This window comes from Mesoplodon mirus (assembly GCF_964341445.2).
Source record: "Mesoplodon mirus genome assembly, chromosome: 17".
NCBI lineage: Eukaryota > Metazoa > Chordata > Mammalia > Artiodactyla > Ziphiidae > Mesoplodon > Mesoplodon mirus.
Genome location: NC_138993.1, coordinates 50813470 through 50836279, shown reverse-complemented (window position 1 = coordinate 50836279; position 22810 = coordinate 50813470). Strand labels below are relative to the sequence as shown.

The window sequence follows — 22810 nt, the reverse complement described above, 5'->3', positions numbered from 1 at the left end:
TTTCAACTAGGCCTTACAAATAATGTTTTTACATTTTCTTTATGTTGCCCTCAAATAGGTGTGTGCTCACATCGTCCAGGCTATTCGCATGGAAGCCACCAGAGTTCGTGAAGAATGGGAACATGCCATATCAAGCAAAGAAAATGCCAATTCGCAGCCCAACGATGAAGATGCCTCCTCCGATGCCTACTGCTTTGAGCTGCTCTCCATGGTGTTAGCCTTGAGTGGCTCCAACGTGGGCCGGCAGTATCTGGCCCAGCAGCTGACTCTGCTCCAGGACCTCTTTTCACTGCTCCACACCGCCTCTCCACGCGTCCAGAGACAGGTGACTGATCACACCACTTACCTGTAGGCTTATTTTGTTACTTGAAACATTGTTAAAAATTACTCTAGCAAAGAGAATCGGGGTTTTGTTTGGTTATTTTTTGTTGTTATGTTTTGGTTTGGGGATTGTATTTTAACCCCATGTTTTTTCTTTTTGACTCATTGCAATGAGAATATGGAAGAACAAAATATGTTCCATTTTAGTAATGTGTTATTGTGATAAGAGCGTATTCTGCTACTGAATATCTTATTCATGAGGTATATAATGTATATAATGACCAAGTAAGAGACGTGTTTTTTTTTCTTGCTGCCCTGGAGTGGTAGTTACCACTTGAGAAATTAAATCATGTTTAAATCATTTCTCTGTCCTTCTCAGAGCTTTTGAAGTCATAGAACATCAGCTAGACTCATTAAAAAAGATGAAACCTTTAAAACACCGATCTTTTTTTTTAATTTTTATTTTATATTGGTGTATACTTGATTAACAATGTTGTGTTAGTTTCAGGTATACAGCAAAGTGATTCAGTTATACATATATACGTTATCTATTCTTTTTCAAGTTCTTTTCCCATTTAGATGATTATAGAATATTGAGGAGAGTTTCCTGTGCTGTACAGTAGGTCCTTGTTGGTTATCTGTTTTAAATATAACAGTGTGTATATGTCAATCCCAAATCTTTAAATAGGATTCTTTTATTTTTCATACCAGGTGACCTCCTTACTAAGACGAGTTTTGCCTGAAGTTACCCCTAATCGTCTGGCCAGCATTATAGGAGTGAAATCCCTCCCCCCAGCAGATATCAGTGATATTATTCATTCAACAGAGAAAGGAGATTGGAATAAGCTAGGTATCTTGGACATGTTTCTAGGATGCATTGCCAAAGCACTCACAGTACAGCTAAAAGCCAAAGGAACCACCATCACAGGCACAGCTGGTACCTCCGTGGGCAAAGGCGTTACAACAGTTACCCTTCCAATGATTTTCAATTCCAGGTTGGTCATTGCATATGTTTTGGTACAAAAATAGAACAGAGTAAGCTACTGTTTGAAGAATTCAGACCTTTCAAATTCCCTCTTATTTGCTTATTTACCAGAAATAGAAGCCATAAATGACTGGCCCATGTATGAAAGAGAATGCTGTGTATAATAAAAGTGTCTTTTCAAATTAGGGAGGAGGGGCTTCCCAGGTGGTCCAGTGGTTTAAGACTCCGCCTTCCAATGCATGGGGCGTGGGTTCTATCCCTGGTCTGGGAACTAAGATCCCCACATGCTGTGCAGCGCAGCCAAAAATTTTTTTAAATTAAAAAAAAAAATTAGTGGGGAAAGGAAAATCTGCTGAGTATATGATGTTAGAGTACTTCCCAAATGCAAAAGAAAAAAAAACCTCACACCATTACAAAATAAACTTGAGATCAATTAAAGCTTTGTGTATTTTTGTTTTTACACTCTAGTAGGACAAATTATAGAAGAATATTTTTGTAATCTTCAATTTGGGAAGACGTCCTTAAATAAAACACAGAACCCAAAAGTAACAGGGGAAATGACTCAGAGATTTGGCTACATAAAAGTGAAAATTAATTGATAGACAATACTTTTAAAATACAAACAACTGACTTGGAAAGAAATATTTAACACTTATATAGTGGGCAATGAATTATTAGTCCTAATATTAGAAGAATGACTATAAATCAATGGAAAAAAAAGACAAACATCTGATACAAAAATAAATGCCAAGAGTAGTCACTTCAGAGAAGAAAAGTTACAAATGCCAATAAGTAAATGAAAAGATACCTCACTGGTATTCAGAGAAATGTAGATTAAAACAATAGTAAAATATCTTTGCATTGGCATAATTATGAAGAAATAGACAGTTTTTATGACATCTAATGTAAATTGCCATAACCTTTTTGGATGTCAGTTTGATAACATATCACTATATTTAAAATGTGCAGATCCTTTGACCTACCAATTCTACTTCTGTAGAACTGTTTGTCTCAAACATGTTCATACATGTGCAGAAGGATATATATACAGGGCTGTTTGTTATAGAACTGTGTGTAACAGCAGAAGATTAGAGACATCTGGAATAATGTTAGTCAAAGAGCCAACTCATAACATTAAGCGAATAGCACTAGAATGTAAATAAGTATATTGCTTCCTTCATCTGGATAGTCTTCCTAGGGGAAAAAAATGTGAGCTGAACTAAACAGTAGTACAGTAAGTCCCCTACATACAAATGAGTTCCATTCCAAGAGCGCGTTTGTAAGTCCAGTTTGTTCGTTAAGTCCAGCAAAGTTAGCCTAGGTACCCAACTAACACAAGCGGCTATGTAGTACTGTACTGTAATAGGTTTACAATACTTCTCACACAGATAATACATAAAAAACAAACAAACACAAAAAATAAACATTTTTAATCTTACTGGGTACAGTACCCTGAAAAGTACAGTAGTACAGTACAACAGCTGGCATACAGGGGCTGGCATCGAGTGAACAGACAAGAAGAGTTACAGACAGGAGGAGGGAGAGGAGGTGGGAAATGGTAGAGCTGAAGGATCGTCAGCAGTAGGAGACGGAGGGCCAGCTGCAATGTCACTCAACGCCTGACGCTGATGGCACAGGTTCTGGTTCCTTGCTGGAACCAGATGCACGTTTGCATCTTTCAGAGTTTGTCACTTGAAGGCTTGTATGTAGGGGACTTGCTGTATGCTCAGTGATACAGTTGACATATTCTGGTGCAAGCTCTTATCTTTATGTGGACTGGTAACAAATAGTTTGTGTTCTATTGATATAGTTTGAATAGTACTGTTCTAAAAGATGCATATAAAATAATATGTAAACAGTGAAATATTTGAAAGGGAACACATATCAGAATAGCTACTCCCTTGGGGTTGAAGAGATGGATTACGACTAATGTTGTCATTAATTTTCTTTTAAAAATGTCCTGACTGGTTGAATCATTTTAAAAATTAAAATGCTGCATGCTGAAATAACAGTTTTCATCTTATTCACTTGTAACTCTCACTGATTGGTTTACAAGCGCTGACTTTTCTTGTAGTTATATCCGACGAGGTGAGAGTCATTGGTGGATGAAGGGCTCAACTCCTACGCAGATCTCAGAGATCATCATTAAACTTGTTAAGGATATGGCGGCAGTAAGTTCCCATCCTCCTGATCATTATGTCAGTGAAGTACAGTAGGAACCTGATTGGCAAAACGAGTAGCATAATCATTCTGCTGAATTGAGAGAACATTCGTGTTATTTTGCTTTGCTTACAAGGTCCATTTAGTAGGTTCACTATTGCACGATGTCTTTCCAGCTGGTGATAAATTTGCCCTTTGTGTAAACTATGTTCATTTCAAGCTTCCCAATTAATTTACTTGAGAATTATTACATAAGTCTTCCAAGACTTTGAAACTTAAAAAAAAAAAAAAGTATACTCTTTGAACCCTAAAAAAAACAGCCTGAGCCCAAGAGCCTAAAGGGAAAAAAAGGGCTTTTCAGAGCAAAGTTTTCTTGCTGTCTTTTAGTTCTCACAGTTTATGAACGTCCTGTACTGCTGTCTTTAGGTGTTGCTTTTGCAGGGAGATCCCAGAGTGCGGAGGAAAGGGAATTACTTCTCAGAGTCCCTGGCTCTCACTGGTTGCTCCATGTTAGTTTCCTCACATCCCATTGTATTTCCAGGAGTTCAGCCCCAGGAGGGCAGGACACTGTGGATGATAGGTTCCTGAGAGGTAGAGTAGACGGCAAGCATTTTGGAAGAGGAGGAATTGGAACTTGAACTCTGTCCCTTTAAAGATTGATAGCGTGTGGATATGAGACGAGTAAGGATATTCTGGGGAAATAGGAAGTTCTGTCACTTTTCCCAGCAGTGTGGACATTTCCTCAATCAGAGAAATGGAGAATTTTTTCCATTCTCAAATAGGCTTTCTGAGTAAATAGGCTTTTCATTGGATGAAAATATTTATGAAAGATGTTTAGGAACACTCTCTAGGAGTAACGTGTTGGTGTTCAGTAAAAATCACGTTAGCAAATTAAGGTAGTTGTAATTTGAACCCATTTATGCTCTCGGGTTCCAGTAATACTCTTCTAAAGCGCTTTAGCTTAGCTGTGTGAGCTCCGTGTCAAATAACAGGGTTTCATGATCAGAATTTCTCAGTCATAGACAGCCTAGTATTTGTTATGCTTTTATCTACATGTAAGATGAAATGCCCTTGAACTCTGTAAGAAAAGAGTATTGAGAACTTAAATTTTTATTGACTTTTGTTTTGAATCATCAAAATAGTAAGTAGAAGTTGAATTGTTCATATAGTTGTGAAGGATTTTTATATTAAAGTATGCCCCTTGATCTAAGATTCCACTAGCAAATAAATTTTCCTTTTTGGTGAAAGATGTTCAGAGAACAGAATCTGCTCCTTTGATTATACCTCTCTGGTTGTTTATTAAATTATTCTGTCCTGCTCATTAGGGTCATCTGTCAGAAGCGTGGTCCCGAGTGACAAAAAATGCCATTGCAGAAACCATCATTGCCTTGACCAAGATGGAGGAAGAATTTAGATCTCCAGTGAGATGTATTGCAACAACTAGGGTAGGTTTCCTTTCATTTGGTCTATATTGTTGCATGTTCTTTTTCAGTAATAGATTTGAACAAATTTTAAAAAATAAGCCAGCTTAATTTACTTTTCTAAAAAATTTATTAAAGTATAGTTGATTTATAATGTTGTGTTAATTCCTATTGTACAGCAAAGTGATTCAGTTATCTATCTATCTATCTATCTATCTATCTATATATATATATATACATATATACATACACATTCTTTTTCATATTCTTTTCCATTATGGTTCATCCCAGGACATTGAATGTAGTTCCCTGTGCTATACAGTAGGACCTTGTTGTTTGTCAATTCTCTGTATAATAGTTTGTACCTGCTAATCTCAAACTACCAATTCATCCCTCCCCTACCCACCTCACTCTTTTTTCTTACCAAATATTGTATTTATTGAAAAAGTATGAAGGGCTTTTTTGAATTATAATCTAAGCCTGATAATTTTTAATGTTCACTGTTATGTGTTCTTTATCACTTGTTTTTGTTATTATTTAGGGAGCTAAGGATATACTCATTAAAAAAAAGCTAAATTACATATATGTCAGTGTACTGTCTTTCTAATGATGTATTTACTGTTAATTTTAGTGTCAGCATGACATTGTGATAGACTGAAGGTCCTTTAAAGACAAGGCCCCTGCCTACTCCTTCTGTAATAACTCAGTTGTCCTAAAATAGAGTCCTGTGGCCTACTTACTGAATGTGTAGGCCTTACTTTTCAAAAGCAGAAAGTGTGTGCCCAGGGCACAATGGGGCAGAATCTCTTAGGAAGTGAGATTGCATCCTTCAGATAAGATGCAATCTATTGTAAATTTTAGTCTACCAAATTTTATGTCCCATATACTTCCAAAAGAGATTTGAGATTTCCTTGAAGCAGGGCAGTTGTGACAGCATTAGGAAGAAGTCAAAGCTGGTAGAAATTGCCTAAGTTAATCCTCAGAAGTCTGAAAAAGAAGATACATTTTATCTCCCTTGGGCAGAAAAGGCCAGTTCCTGCCATGTTGCCAGTGAGTGTGACTCTGAAGCAGCTGCTCTGACAGTCACCCTTTCCCACCACGTATACGCTGCACTCGTTCTTCAGTCGGCTCTCCCCTTTCTCCTTGCATAACTTTAATTTTCTTCTGGCTTCTCTTTTCCTATTTTATTTCCCCCTTACTTTTCATGTCCAGTGATACTCACATGCACTTCTCAGAGTTGAGACAGTTAAGTATTATTTTCTATTTTTCAGTAATGAAGAAATATATTATTCTGTGTAAAAATGAAGCTTGCTCTTTAAGCCTCAGAAAGCTTTAAAGTATTTTTGAGGGCAATTTTCTAACGCTTGTAAGATGTTTACTTATTTCTGACAAAGTGTACCCAGCATAGTGCTCGACTGTTAGAGGCATAGAGATTTCCTTGGAATTTAATGCCTCAGGCAGATATTAGATGGAAAATGTGTAGAAGGCGTTGGTATATTAAATATGAAAATTTATGTATTGATATGTTGTTTACATATCAGAATAATAAAGGTTAATTTTATATGTCAGGTAGACAACAGAATGGTTCATCAGAGCAACAGTCATTTACTCAGTATGTATTTCAGTGCCTACTCTGTGCATGGCACACACAGTAGAGGGCGTGGGTGCCTGGTACCCCACCAGGAAGACTTGAGAGCCACTGGGGTTGTACGTCTTTTCAAGTCCAGCTAGCCTGCACTGAGCTGTGGCGGTGGGTGCTCTGTAAGGCGTTACCCCACGCTCTGTAGTGTAACAGCCTTTCCCTTCGGCAGCTCTGGCTTGCTCTGGCGTCGCTGTGTGTTCTCGACCAGGACCACGTGGATCGCCTCTCCTCAGGGAGATGGATGGGAAAGGATGGGCAACAAAAACAAATGGTAAGATCAGAGTTACTTTATAAAAATTTAGTTTGTTTTTCTTTACAGTAAGCTTTGGCTTAGCTTTAAAAAAAAAAAAGGACTCTAGGGGTTTCCCTGGTGGCGCAGTGGTTGAGAGTCCGCCTGCCGATGCAGGGGACACGGGTTCGTGCCCCGGTCTGGGAAGATCCCACATGCCGCAGAACGGCTGGGCCTGTGAGCCATGGCCACTGAGCCTGCGCATCCGGAGCCTGTGCTCCGCAACGGGAGATGCTGCAACAGTGAGAGGCCCGCGTAACGCAAAAAAAAGAAAAAAAAAAAAAGGACTCTACATGTCAAAGTACACAGTTAGTGGACCTCTTGAAAACTTGCGTCACACTGCCCAAGTTCATCTCACAAGTCTGTTTCACTTAGGGTTCCCTCTGCATAGTATATTAGGGGATTTAATTACATAAAAAAAACTGTTCCCTTCTTCTCTGAGTCATGTGTGCATCATATCAAAGTTTGGTTTTAGCCAGACTCTGATTCTATATCTAGATTTTGTACTAAAATATAATCAATTTTATGATAAGGAAATAAAGTAGTAAGAGAACAACATGCTATACCATTTATTCACAGATGTACTTAAAGTAGGTTTGATAAGTATCCCTTGCTTCACTGGAAGGAAAAACTTTATACAGGCCCTTTCAACATTTTCTTTTTAACACCCAAGTTTCAAAAATGCATTATTTATTCATTTAGCATACAGAATGTTTGAACATAATGGGAGAAATTTTCTTAAGTCACTAAGAAGAGTATGCATGTTTATTTTGTTAATCATTCAATGCCCATAGTGCATTAATCATTGATTTGGGGATTTTGAGGCCTTTTTTTAATATGTATAAATTTATTTATTTATTTATTTATTTATTTATTTATTTATTTTTGGCTGCGTTGGGTCTTCGTTGCGGTGCACAGGCTTCTCACTGCGGTGGCTTCTCTTGTTGCGGAGCTCTAGGTGTGTGGGCTTCAGTAGTTGTGTGGCACGTGGGCTTAGCCGCTCTGTGGCATGCGGGATCTCCCTAGACCAGGGCTCGAACCCATGTTCCCTGCATTGGCAGGCGGATTCTTAACCACTGCGCCACCACCAGGGAAGCCCAAGGGCTTTTTATAGTTAAGTACACTTGCCATAATTCTGTTTAATGTTCAGATTCTAAATTCTTATTCAAGTTCAGAGTAACAGTCTGTTCCTGTTGTAAATAAATCACATTCAATTTGTATGAGTATTTAAGACTTTCTTGTTAATCTTTTGTAATGTATGGAAATGTCCTGTTCTAGCCTATGTGTGATAACCATGATGACGGTGAAACTGCAGCAATCATTTTGTGCAACGTATGTGGAAACTTATGTACTGACTGTGACAGATTCCTTCATCTTCATCGGCGAACCAAAACTCATCAAAGACAGGTGAAGATTTCTGCATTTACATGCAGAATAGTATCTGTAACATAAAGTATATACAGTAAGAAATAATGTGGGAAGGAGACTTGGTGTAATGGGAGAAAAATGAACCTTGGAATCAAAGACCTTGGTGGAGTTCCCAGCTGTCTCATTTACCAGCTGTGTAAATCAAGCATGTTGTTTAACCTCTGAGACTTGGTTTCCACATTTATAAAAATGGGGCTGTTGTGAAGATTAAAGACAAGACTAGAGATACCTGGAATTTCTTAGGGTGCTTAATAAATAAAAGCTGTTTTCATTATTGAATAATTAAAATGTATACTTCTTTCATAGTGCTATATTTTCCCTTTTTATTTAATGATACAATAGGTCTTCAAAGAAGAAGAAGAAGCTATAAAGGTTGACCTTCATGAAGGTTGTGGTAGAACCAAATTGTTCTGGTTGATGGCACTAGCAGATTCTAAAACCATGAAGGCAATGGTGGAATTCCGAGAACACACAGGTAAAAGGATTTAAGAGTGAACCGTGCCTGACAAATAGATTGAACCATCCCTACTGATTACGATTAAACTAGATGTTAGTTTAATTTAATTATTTAATGTGAATAATTTTGAGTGTTTTCTATTAAGTGATGATGAGATCATTGATCACTGTATTTTTATATTTACTAGACAGTGTTCAGTGTTCTATTGTAGAACATTAAATTAAAAGTCAGGAAAGTTGGTTTGCCATGAACTAGCTGTGTGACCTTGGGCAAGTCATTTTATCTCCAAAATATGCATTTTTCATTTTGATTTTTTTTTCTAAAGTCTGGTGTATTCCCAGCTTAAAGGTACATTGAATCGTACAGATTCTCAATTTTCAGCACCTCTGTAGTCTGCCGTTTATCTGACACAAATTTCTGATTTTGGTGTTAGATGTAAATCTGACAAATTTAAATATGAATAACTTTTCATGCTGCAAGAGCATGGTCTTTTCTTTTCTCACAGCTGATTTTTTTTTCTCCTATTTTCCCTCCATACCATATTACATTAATGAATGTTCTAGTGTTTGAACCATCATTGTATTTATGACCTAAACTATCCTTTTTAAAAAACATTTTCTGTAAATATTGCTAAGTTCACTTATCATATTTAGAATTTTGTACCTGTGTTTTAAAATGAGCTTGGTCTGTGTTTTTCAAATCTTGTTCTTTTTCCTTTTGTTCTTTGTTTTATTGGTTCCATTCCTCCTTTAACTTTTCAAACATATTTAAATTCCTTTTCAAATGTTTCTATTATCTTTAGTTCCCTGGGTGGGGATTCTTCTGTTATTCACGTTTCATATTCTCTGCTGATAGGTTTTCTCCTATACCTTGTAATGTTGTCATTGGGAAAGGTACCTAATGATTTCCCTTTTTTCTATATATCTTTATTTAATTTTTGTTGTTATCTTTTGTCTGGCATTGTGCTTTTGTAATGAGGGGGCTTACCATAGCTGCTCGACCTGCTGTCTTAACTAGAAGCCTAGTCTGTTTCTGTGTACTGAAGAAGTATAAATAAATCAGTTAATAATTTATTTGGCTTCAGGTAGCTCTTTAGTCTCTTATCCTTTTTTGTGTGTGATTATTTACTTTATAATTAGGGCAGCTTACAACACTTCAGCTGCAAAACTGCCAGGCTGATTTCTCAGTGATAGTAACTGATACATATCCCTGCTTGCTTGAGTTGTTTTCTTCAGTTAGTTGTATTAAAATATGTAGAAAACCTATACTTAAGGAGGATTTTTCTTTTCTGCTTAAACCTAGGTAAACCCACCACAAGTAGCTCGGAAGCATGCCGTTTCTGTGGTTCCAGGAGTGGAACAGAGCTGTCTGCTGTTGGCAGTGTTTGTTCTGATGCAGATTGCCAGGTGCGTGTATAGTTAGTTAGGCCATCATGTAAGGAATAGCATGTGTTCCCTCCTGACACCTTCACTTCATATAAATAGGACTCTGAGCTCAGCATCACTTTTGTTTTCTAAATTAGTGTATTACCCATGTCAAGAGTTAAATGCTTTATCAGAGCTGGAGAATGGATCAGTTAAAGCTCTCAAACCCAAATCAGTCTCTTTTGTATGTTTCCCTGCTACCACCATCATATATATTTAACATTTACTTCTGTGCTAGAAGCAGATAAAAATCTATGGGCTGCCTTTCCTTTTCTTCTTACACATTTTATTCACTTGTTTCCTTAAAGTTGTTTATGCATGAACATCTGTACACATTCCATGCTATCCAAATATTCTTGATTCCTCAATTTAGTTAACAAGAATTTGGATAGTGTCCAGATAGTGAAGGATACCTGTATATTTTTTAATCCCCATTTCATTTTGGAGAGAGGTAGGTGGTGATTGGATGATTATATGTCAGGAATTTTTTTTGCTTCATGGCTATGCATGATAACAAATAGATTAAAATTGCAGCTCACTTTTTAATTAGCATTCCCTTTATGTGGAGTGAAATTTTTTTAAATCACATTAGACTTTGTTAATAATCCTAAGTTATATGCAAACAAAGAATAAAAATAACTTTACTTTGTGGTTACTTAGCCTTATATCTATTTCCCGTGGGAAGGTATCTTAGAAAATTAATATAATGGATGTAATTACCAGGATGTGTGCCTTTTTTGATATTTTCTGTGCTGCTGTAATTCACCTTTAACAGGAATATGCTAAGATAGCCTGTAGCAAGACACATCCTTGTGGCCATCCATGCGGAGGTGTTAAAAACGAAGAGCGCTGTCTGCCCTGTCTACACGGCTGTGATAAAAATGCCGCAACCCTGAAGCAGGACGCTGACGACATGTGCATGATCTGTTTCACAGAAGCGCTCTCCGCAGCACCTGCCATTCAGGTTGTCTCCGCTTTTAACGTGTTAAGTGTGCCTAGATTTTTCAATAGGAAATATAAATATACATGTCAAATAAACAAACGACTGGGCTTCCCTGGTGGCGCAGTGGTTGAGAGTCCGCCTGCCGATGCTGGGGACACGGGTTCATGCCCCGGTCCGGGAAGATCCCACATGCCGCGGAGCGGCTAGGCCTGTGAGCCATGGCCGCTGAGCCTGCGTGTCCGGAGCCTGTGCTCCGCAACGGGAGAGGCCACAACAGTGAGAGGCCCACGTAACGCAAAAAAAAACCAAAAAACAAAAATACCACTGAATCTTTCTTATACCATTGGGAGAAAATATCCCACTAATATCCACCAGTTTATTACAGAGTAAATGCTGTCTCTTTACGTTCTGTCTCCATTTTGTGCAGTGAGCTTTAATCTGTGATTTGTGTGAGCCTGTATAATCAATTGAATGTATAAAATGCTCATAAGGGAGAAAAAAAAATAATTAGATTATCCAGTAGCTTCTCTCTTCTTAATTTCCAGAATCCAGCATGGCCTTTTATAGCATTATGTAATTGATCTATGCATGATGATACATACCTCTGTATATAATATATATACATATATCTATAATGTTAGTAATATTATAGAAGTTACAATTTGCTAAATAAGTTTTTTTTAACATTTACTGGTTGTTTGTTTATATTTCCAGTTCTTGTGATTCCAAGACAATAAATATTCTCAAAAATAAATTTTAAATCTTTAAATCAGTAGTTTCCTCTTCTTCCTGTGAGATACAAAATTGAATAATTTCACAGTTCTCCCTAGCCAAGCTTACTCTCTATAAGGTGGCGTTAATACATGAATGGTAAAAATTGGGAGAAGCTGAAGATATAGTTCGTAATGTCGCATGAATAATAGAGAAGTGCCGAAGTTTCAGTGTACTGAATTTCTAGATTTTTCTCTTACCTGCCCTAAGTAGCACCTTACATTGACTAATCTGCCAGTTACTCGTGTTTATTGTTATTACATTTGCTTATATCCTTCTCTTTTCTTTATTTAAGCTGGATTGTAGTCACATATTCCACTTACAGTGCTGTCGACGAGTTTTGGAAAACAGATGGCTTGGTCCAAGGATAACCTTTGGATTTATATCTTGTCCCATTTGCAAGGTATGGAAAGAATCAGAAATTACCTGCTTTCTATTAATTTTCATCTTTGTCTTCATCTTTCATCTTTCAAAATAAACATGGCAGCATCTCTCAGTGTCCTTCTTAGTCTGCTTTGTACCACCAGCCCCCATCAGTTTCTGCTCTCTTCACCCAGGTAGTACCTGAGAATAAGATCTTTCTATCTATTATACTACATTTCAAGGCATTAATTGTCCATTAAAAGCTGATTAAATTAAACTATTGCATCAGAAAATTCATTTAGATATCATCATGCATTGAAGGGCACGCATCATTGCTTTCAGACCCCCTGAGAGTTCAGGCCATGTGACTTGTCAGTGGGTGACTACCAAAAAGAAGAATGAGCCTGTGGTGCTTGTAGGTACTGATACCTGCCGTGAAAGAGTGAAACCGGAACTTTTTAAAGTGCCATTAGGACAGATTCTTTAGAGCTCAGGTAAAATAAGGAGAAAATTCTTGACATTTTGACACGTCTCTGCAAAGATAGTAACCAAAGTAGCAGGTTATTTTGGCAAGCTAATAATGTTTAACAAAAAACTTTTGTTTAAGAATGGCGCAGTGGTTGGGAGTCCGCCTGCCGATGCAGGGGACACGGGTTCGTGCCCCGATCCCGGAGGATCCCGCATGCCGCGGAGCGGCTGGGCCCGCGAGCCATGGCCGCGGAGCCTGTGTGTCCGGAGCCTGTGCTCCGCAACGGGAGAGGCCGCGGCGGTGAGAGGCCCGCGTACAGCAAAAAAAAAAAAAAAAGAATGTACTGCCAGACTGGTGTTTAGGGTATAACATGGACTTAGCACAGTCATTGCTTAGACGGAGCAATATTCAAAAAGATGATAGGATTTTCTCTCCCTTCTCTTTTGTTGCCACAAAGAAAAGTCACATTCAGGAAATGATAGATGAAAGGGATATAGAAAATACTACTTGTTCATTTCTCTTATCTAACATTCTGCCCCACCCCCAAGGAACCAAAACACACACAGAGGGGTATTTGTGGCAGCAGGGTAACCTTTTATTCCCAGAACAGCTACGGCAGCAGGAGATACATTTCATGCTCAGGAATATGAAGCTCATCAAATGGAATTTTCGTGTTCTGTGCCCCACTTGCCGCCACTTTCCCTGCTCTTGGGAAACTATAGGCTTGTGAGGACCTTACAGGATTATTTTTAAATGGCATTTTATTTAGGAAATGTTTGGTTATCTCCTGTCCTAGCACGGTGCTTGGCACTTAGGTGAATACTAAGTGTTTGTTGAATTAATAAATGAAGTGATTCTGTTAAATAAAGAATGTTCATATTTCAAAATTTCAGAACAAAATAAATCATATCGTGTTAAAAGACCTGCTTGATCCTATAAAAGAGCTCTATGAGGATGTCAGAAGAAAAGCCCTAATGAGGTTGGAATATGAAGGTCTGCATAAGAGCGAAGCTATCACAACCCCTGGTGTGAGATTTTATAATGACCCCGCTGGCTATGCCATGAATAGATACGCATATTATGTCTGCTACAAATGCAGAAAGGTACGCTGTTAATCATACTACGAATTATTAAGATTACCTGTGTGATTAAGAAGTTGAATAGTATAGTGATGTCTAATTATTCTGACGTTTTAAGTCTAAAGTTAAAAATGAGAAAGTTTGTTGCTGTGCTTCAAGTAGAATTTATTTTCTTAATTTGTTTTGGGGCGCTTTTTTAAAACATATACAGACTATTTCCAAAACAAACATGAGGTGTTTCTCTACACAAGCTATTTCCCATCAGCAATCCCCTCTTGTTTTCCAAATCCAGTTGGCTCTGGAATAAACTTCTTTTGCTTAACTCTTTTGACCATTCCCTTCTTAAAATTCTTACCTCCTTGGCTCCCAGGACAAGACTCTCTTTGGTATCTTCCTTCCTTTCTGGTCACTTGTCTTTAACCCCCTCACAGAGTTCCTCTTTATTCATCTACTCCTTACATATTTGTTTCCCCAGCCCCCATTCTTGCCTGATCATACTTCCTCACCTTTGGTGACCTGTATACCCATGCCTTTGCCCACCACCTGTATTGTTCTGACCCTCCAAAATTTTTCAGATTTGGATACAGATACCCAACTGTCTACCAGACATTTAGATTTCTCACAGATACTTCTGACTCTCTCAGTCTCCAGTCTGTATTAACAAATGAACAAAGTCATTTCTGCCTCCAAATCTCTCTTGAGTTCTTTTTTCTTTCTATTATTATATCTTTAGCAACCCTCATCATTTTCTTTGGTAACTGTTAGTAGCCTTCTTACTGGGCTCCTTGTGTGGAGCCCCTAAGCTCTCCGTTCCATGCTTCACACTTACACTTACAATTTCACTAGCAGATGAACATTTCTAGATCCCAGATCTGATCGTGTCACTGTTCAGCTTCTAATCCTGTGGCCCCTCCACCTCTCTAGTCTCATCTCCCAGCATGCCACCACTTGTGCCCCGTGCAACGGAACACCGAACAACTTGCAGTGCCCCAGACTGGGCTGTGTCGGCTCACTCACCCACACCTCCACGCTGTCGCCCGGGCTCTTCTGTCCGTGGAATGCTCTTCTCTGCCTCCTACTCTGCATCTTACTCTCGCTTGCCACCCATGCACACGCTTGTAGGCACGGCCAGATCTGTGCAATCACACTTCTGGATTCGGCTCCGGTTTCGCCTCCTCTGCAGCATGCCCCGACCTCCCCACCACCGCCACGCCATTTGGACATCTCGCATACGTCCGTCTAAGCGCTCATTATTCTGCGTTAACAGTGACTGGTTCACGTGTCTCTCTGTCCCCCTTGATAAGTTCCATGAGGACGAAGACTATGTTTCTTAAGTTCTCTATCTCTAGTACTTGGCACTTATTAGACACTAATTTATTTATTTTGTGCCCAGAGCAAATAGAGAGGAATTACCCATGATGATAACTTCATATATTCAAGTATCTGTATTAGATACTGTTGAGTCCCTACATGTAGTGCAGCTCTGTAAGTATGAGCAATGTCCTGAACAGAATATCCAAATTTGCCTTTACTTTTTAAACATTTTTATATGATCAAAATTGATTTTTTTCTTTCCCATTAGCCTCAGGATTATAATTTTACACTAATATTTATTTTAGGCATTTTTTTAGAGTAGTAGAAGGGAATATGTTATTTCATATTTCAAAAAGAGAAAAACTAGTCAAACTTTGCCCTGGAAAATCATGGCTTCTCTTTACTACTTAATATCCTATTCTTGATATTTATTTGGAATATTATACATTCTTTTGTTATTTTGCTTTGACAGTACAATGTTTGAACTTTCTACTGTAAGTATGAATCCATTCCAGAACTGAAGTAGCTTTATTTCATACCCTGATCTATTTCTTCCAGGCAGCAATATGGGTATCCACTGGGCATTACAAGGGAATGTCAATAGACAATAGTATTTCCTGAGGCCTCTCGATCTCACTTCCATTGCACCCACACTGAACCTCCCATGGCAGAGTTTTCTGTTTCTTGCTGTGATCTGAATACATTCCCTCCTTAGGCATATTTCGGTGGCGAAGCTCGCTGCGATGCTGAGGCTGGACAGGGAGATGATTATGATCCCAGAGAGCTCATTTGCGGTGCCTGTTCTGATGTGTCCAGGGCTCAGGTGGGCAGAACATTTTATTAGAAAGGACAGTTTAGAAATGTTAAACTTCAGTGTTTTTGAAATAATAATATAATGAATATGATGGGGATAGTATAGTACATTTTTTCCCCCAGTGCTTTCTGATGTTTGTAGGGCAGTGTATAATTTTCCAGATCATTTTGTATATATTATTTCTTTTGGACGGTATTTGCATTTTATAATTTTGTCTCCCATAAGATAATCACCATATTTCAACAAGTAATAAATTTACTTATTTCATTTTCTTAAACCTGCAGTCACTCTTTTAGGTTTTCCCATCTTCAGTGAAATCTTAACAATACATCTATGAGATTGAGAGATAGAAGACATACTATTAATTTTTCAATTTGGCTGACCAAGAAACATTCACAAGGAAATTAAATGGCTAGCTTATTAAATAATATTGGTTATTATGGAGCTGGGATTTAAACTTGGGGCTTCGTCCAAACCTTTCAGGCCAAGCCACACATTTATTCAATATTTTAATGTGTGTATCATCAGTTTTTCGAGCTGTGTGTACTCTAAAAATATGAATCACTGAGTTATGTGTATGGTTTTCTTAAGTATAGTTGAAATAGACTCGTCATAATCTTGTATTTATTTTCTTTTGCTGTAGATGTGTCCGAAACATGGCACAGACTTTTTGGAATATAAATGTCGCTACTGCTGTTCAGTGGCAGTCTTTTTCTGTTTTGGAACAACACATTTTTGTAATGCTTGTCATGATGATTTTCAGAGAATGACTAGCATTCCTAAGGAAGAACTACCACACTGTCCTGCAGGTATGCTTTTAATATTTATAAATATGGTTATAATGTATATGGTATCTCATTTTATTTAATGATCATATGAGAACACTTTGTTTCAAGTGGCAGAAACCCAGTTCAAACTATCCTAAAGAAACAAAGGGAATTCCTCGGCCCTTGTAAGCTTCTGACTTTCTGAGTGGAGTAAAAAGTAAGATGACCATCATGAATAAGGGGCTCAAAGCTGTAAGAAGCAATTGTGTGGGGACTGAGAAGGAAGTCAGCTAAGGATTACTAGAAGGACTGCTGTTCAGCACTAAAGGGCCATGAGAAGTTTGAAATTATAAATTGATAATAGAACCATTTAAAAGGATTTTGTGATTTTTTTTTTTTTTTTTTTGGTCACACATCTGCCTTTATTGTGAGCAGCTGTGATATTTTTTAAGAAGCCTGGAACCAGCACCATAAAATGGACAAGTGATTTGATCTAGAATGGCTGGGAATGGGCAGCATAGTGAGCATCAGAAAGCCAAGGGAATTAAAGAAGCCACTGAGAATACAGGAGAGATGATTGTCTATGGAGGTCAGGCTGAGAAAAAGTGAATATGAAACCAAAAAGAGACAGAAAATTGGAAGAGGTCAGGAGGCTGGTGATCACAGAGGGGTGGAATACCAGGCTTAACAGAAGTGACAAGAGTGGAAGGAGAGGTAAATGTGACCAAGAAGAGACAGATCTGAAACGAGTGGAAATACATGCAAGAGCACATACACTGCAGTGTACAACGTTGTTAAAGCTGGGAAACATGCGGTCCCATCCATTGCTTATCAGAGTGCAAATGGCAGAACCCTGCGGTGCCTCTCAAAACTGCCAATATACCTGCCCTTTAGCAATCCCACTTCTGGGGTTATACCCACATATGTGAGAAAAATAAAAAAGAGCAGATAGGAAGGTTATTCATTGCATCATTGTTTATAATAACACAAGCTTGTAAACAATGCAAGGATCCAGTAAGAGGTTGGTTAAACACTCAATACTACACACTATTAAAAAAGGAAGGTGACTGAGGATGGAGTTTCTGTGTACTAATATGGAAAGATCTATAGCAGATACTGTTAAATGAAAAACCAAGTTACTGAACAGTGTGTATAGTATGCCGCCTTTTGTAAGAAAGGGGGAAATGAGAATATATACTCATATGCATTTAAAAAAAACACTGGGGAGATTGACAAGAAACTAATAAAACTGATTAACTATTGGGGAAAACAGGAAAAAATGGGATAAAAATGGGGGAAAGGTGACTTCTTTTTGTATGTAATTTTTTTTTAATTTTGATTCTTAAACCATGTGAAGTATATTATCTGTTCAAAAACAAGGATACTAAGATACATAGGGTTTTTTTTAAGTACGTCTACTCTTTTCTATTTGCTCATCTCAAGTAAAATTTGTTATACTATTCTTCCTCTACTTCCTTTACAGTAGAAGTACTTTAGGGCTTTTCAAGGAGCTTTAAAGAAGCAAGATGAGAATAACGTGAGGCTATAGTGTTTAGGAAAATGGCCAGAATAGAGGCGTGAGCCACGACGAGCAGGAGGAGGGTAGTGAGCTGGAGGTCAGCGAATGAAAGGAACGAAAAGGGGGCAGTGTTGTATGGATGAGGACAAGAGTCCAGATTAAGAAGTTGAAGGAGATAATCCTTCTGGACTGGGATAGGGACCCTATCCCTTTCTGTTGCATGTATGTGTTATGTTGAATTTTTTATAGTGAATGTTTTTATTTTTGTGGTTAGAAGAAAATAATTTTTTAATTTTACATTTAATTTTATATTTGCATAACCACAGTCACATTATTTCTCTAAGTAACTTATGGGTGATTAATATTTTCATTAGGTTTGTATGTGTGTGTGTGTTTTAATTATATTTTTTTGCCTCCTTCAAAATGTATACAGGTCCCAAAGGCAAACAATTAGAAGGAACTGAATGTCCTCTCCATGTTGTGCATCCACCCACTGGAGAAGAGTTTGCCCTGGGTTGTGGAGTGTGCAGAAATGCTCACACTTTTTAGAACACTCAGATTCCTTTGTCTACAGAGAGAAAAGTTGCCTTCATCCCCCCAAGTGGATGTGGTGAAGTTTAAACTCTGCTCAGGATAAGGACGGGACCATTTATACATCCATCAAAATGAACCATTCACAGTGCAAGAAGGATGCCAAATACCATGTACATAATTCTTGCTATGGAAAGTTTCCCTATTATTTCAGTTTATCTTCTTTTGAACCAGGACATCAAACTTGTGAGGTGTTTGCATGTGGCCATTATCGTCACTGGCCTGTGAAGCATTGGACATTTATAGATAATTGATAACAAAGAATTGCCATGCCCATGGACTAAGAATGATGCTGGCTTTCAAGCAAAAGAGAAAAAGTATCATTGTTTATTGTATACTGCCTTTTTGTAATCCTGTACAATTGCATCACGGGTGGGGATAAAAAGAGGAATATTCTGGTTTATTTCCTAGACTGTTATTTAAAAAAAAAAATGTGTTAGGACGGCATATAAATGTAATAAGTATCACACTGTATATAAAGATATCAATGTTTGTCCTGTATAAGAATTACTAAATTACAAATGCAGTTTCATTTAAACTTCTAGGTTAAGTTTGAGCCTGAAATTTTAATGAAGTGCAATACTGAGTGTGCCTCATTATCTTGCAGCTGTAAACATATTGGAATGTACATGTCAATAAACCACTGTACATTTTTATACAGTGATAAAGTCTAACAAGTGTGTAAGGTGTTGGCTTGAGAAACAGAATTTAAATACCTAAGGTCTAAAACTCCATCCAATTTTCCTTGGAAAGAAATTTACTAACATAGCACAATCATAACCTTCAAAACTGTTTGTTGGGGAAAATAAGAGTAGTAATGAAGTACAATGTTGGAATCTTAACACTGGAGAGATAGATAGATAGATATTCATAAACAGACATATGCGAAAGATAGAAGAAAATATTTAGGAAATTCAGCAACCTCCACCTTATTAACCAGCACCTTTTTCAACGTATATAACAATCAACAGAATCACTAGTCTTTTCTTTATCTATTATAGACTGTGTGTTTTAGTAGATGTTTTTTACAGTTAACTCATGAAATTGATGCATTGTTGACTTACGATGAGTCATAAATCAGATTATATTTATTTCATGAGACAGACTGATCAAAAGTTCTGATCAGTTTTGTTCTAACTTCCTACTGTTGAAAATAGATAATTTGTCAATAACCATTATTTTAATGACTTTGTTAAGCATTTGTGAGAAATTTAAAATAATCTTTGCCTTGAAGCAACTTAAAATATAAAGAAAAGATCTAGCCTGAGCACAGATAACTATTTAGAGAATCTTCTAATAAATTGCATAAAAATGTCCACACCAAATGCTTCAGGGTTTAGGAAAGATGGTTATTAGTGTTTTTTTGTTTTTGTTATTGTTGTTGGGAGGGAGGCGGTTAGCTAAGAGGCCCCTTGAGCTTCCCTTTGAAAAATAAGTAGCATTTCAAGCGTGGAGATGTAGAGAAAGGCAGGAGGAAAAAAGTATGTGTGTAGAAAATTCTAGAATGTGATAGAACAGTGTGAATAGTCCGACTTTCTGTGTGTTGCAAAAAAAACAAAAAAATCTGAAGATCACAAAGACTGATCTCTTCATGATATAATTTGTGGATCCACTGTTTGTACAGGCGCGGGGCCTTCCTGAGCAAGAAAGGACTTTGAAACAGTACAGAGGTCCCTCTTCATCTAAATAAGATACATCTGAACCATCACTGAAAAAGTAATGATAACACTTTCTTTTAAAATCGCTCAAGAGAAGGACATTATGCAAACGTCCTTTGTTATTAGTGACGATGCCCCAGAGTTGCAAGCAACTTTTAACTGCCCAGTGCGTTCAAAAGCCAGGAGAGTGATTTGTTGTTACTGAGGGCACTTCTGGGTGGTCCCAAGTCAAGCTGAAACGGTTGCAGGCAGGGCTAGTTCAATTTCAACCTCCAGAATACTTTGGATTTATAATTCGGGAAGAAGCAGAAAAGGGTCCTAAAGGCACTCACATGTTTATATCCGCCCCCCCCCCGCCCCCCGAACACACACACATTTCTCTTTCTGACAAAGGGCTAGCTGGGATTCTCTACCCATGTTCAAAAGAGGTTCCAGAACCTTCAGGGCAACACAGTTGTTTTCTTCAAAGCGATCATTCTACCATGAGGTTGTTGGGCAATAGGCATCAGGAAGGGATGGTGACACTGCTCCCAGACAACCCCTCAGCCCCAGCTTCTACCTCTCAGCACCTGCTCGCGAAGCTCTGCCTTTCACAGTAACCTCGTAATCTCGTTTCATGCCCAAGCCTTGGGAGAACACTGAGGGCACAGATTCAGGATTGGCTTTCAGTGTTTCCCAAAAACACAAAGTAGGTCAGAGACAGAAGCAGTTCGTAGGTTTACCCCAGAAAACCAGATGTGATGAGGCCATTGTGAACATATCTGACTTAAATTCATCGGCCACAGTAATGAAACTAACCTTGAGAATGCCGCACAGATAGGAGGCATCATGGACACCTGAGAAATGTAAGCTGCAGTGTGTAAATGGGAAGGAAAAAGAAGGGGAAACTATGGAGATTGCTTGACAGTCATGAGCCATCTCAAATTAATACGCTGGTAATAGAAGGGATAAAAACAACAAAGTCCTAAAACATTCTCACAATGACTCCAGCTTATCTTCGTTTATGAGGAAGCTATTTTTAGTCATATTCCAAGCATCTCAAAACCAGAAAAGTCTTTTATGAATAAATACGTTCTGACAAAGCACAGAAGGCAGATGGCTTTGGCATACGTTTGGCTCAAGCATACTGTGCCCAAAGGTTTCAAATGCTGTGCAGGATACCAGGCAGGAAACAGAAAGCAGAATCATGAGAGCAGGTGTTGGGGAATCTGGAAACAAACTCTTTTCCTGTTATATTTTCAGGCCTGGGAAAAGCCATTTTTCTTAAGCAGTTTTCTGGCCAGTCTGTTTAAAACCTCCTTACTCCATCAGTAAGCATATTTGAAAAATATACACAGTTCACTATTAACTTCTCATATACAACGGTTACTTATTCACCTACTTTTTCAGATTTTTCAGCCCAACGTTTCTCCCTGGCCACTTTGTCACTGAATTCCACCAGTACCTAGCCACACGTGTTTCTGACAGATGGAACACCGCCTCTTGTTTTCCTGAAAACTGCCAACAGTACGTAAACGGTGCTGAAACAGAAGCCTGGGGACTTGGGTTCAAGCCCTGATTCTGCCTCGGTTTTGGCTGTGTGACCTTGAGTCAGCCACTAATTCCTTTCGGTCACAACTTCTTGGAAATAATAATACCTAATCTAAATCAGCTGAGGAAGCATTTACAAAAGTGCTTTATCCCACATAAAGCATTATTTGAAAGTGAAGAGTAAAGGAGAGAACATTTATTCAACGCCTCCTCAACAGCTGCCACTGAATTATAAGCATTTTATTTAATCCTCCCAGCAACTCTGTTGCTTCCCCCAAAAGAGCTGCTAGGCAGACAACTGAGTAGGTAAAACATTATTAATCTCATTTCAGCTGCTTAAAGAAGTTAAAGAACTTGCATTAGATGCCAGCTGATCTAATACAGCTTTGGCTGGAAAAAACCTGCGATGTGAATCCGGATCTTTCTGTGTCTCAAAGCCAAGTTCTTCCTACCCCATCGTGCTATTACTATTACATTACCAACTGGTCCTATGAAAAGAAGTAACTCATGAAACGGTCACTGGACACCGGTAATATGGGCAAGATTGCCAAGGGAACAAGACAGGCTTTGCCTCAAGGACCGTGCAGGGAAGATCCAGAGGGAGCCAGCACCCACCTCCTTCATGGCAGGTGTGGGCAAGGGGTCAGCTGCCAGCCTGCACCTGCCCCACCTAGGGGATCCGCCACGGCATTTGATCCAAAGCCACACTCTTCCCCTGCAGCCCTGGCCGGTGACAGAGCATGGCAGGGTACCAGGGCCCGGCCATGTCTGCCCCAAGAAGCGCTCCTTTGTGTGCCATCTGTACACCAGGACTCAGGCTAGCCCAGCTGAGAGCGGTTCTTTGGAGCCGTGCTGAAGTCAGAGC

The 22810-nt window shown here is 38.5% G+C and overlaps 1 protein-coding gene across 13 annotated transcripts in view; it reads left to right on the top strand.

The window, feature by feature from the left end:
• The window catches only part of MYCBP2 (MYC binding protein 2), a 265407-nt gene extending 245973 nt beyond the window's left edge, over positions 1–19434 (top strand). For all 13 annotated transcript variants that reach the window (XM_082601985.1, XM_082601982.1, XM_082601988.1 and 10 more), the window contains 14 exons: positions 59–325; positions 1033–1316; positions 3381–3477; positions 4792–4911; positions 6699–6800; positions 8097–8225; positions 8589–8721; positions 10006–10109; positions 10903–11091; positions 12137–12244; positions 13567–13776; positions 15782–15889; positions 16524–16689; positions 18600–19434. In XM_082601985.1, the coding sequence (XP_082458111.1) occupies positions 59–325; positions 1033–1316; positions 3381–3477; positions 4792–4911; positions 6699–6800; positions 8097–8225; positions 8589–8721; positions 10006–10109; positions 10903–11091; positions 12137–12244; positions 13567–13776; positions 15782–15889; positions 16524–16689; positions 18600–18715 (2133 nt within the window). In that variant the 3' untranslated portion in view covers positions 18716–19434. The remainder of the gene's footprint in view (positions 1–58; positions 326–1032; positions 1317–3380; positions 3478–4791; positions 4912–6698; positions 6801–8096; positions 8226–8588; positions 8722–10005; positions 10110–10902; positions 11092–12136; positions 12245–13566; positions 13777–15781; positions 15890–16523; positions 16690–18599) is intronic.
• The last annotated feature ends 3376 nt before the right edge of the window (positions 19435–22810 follow it).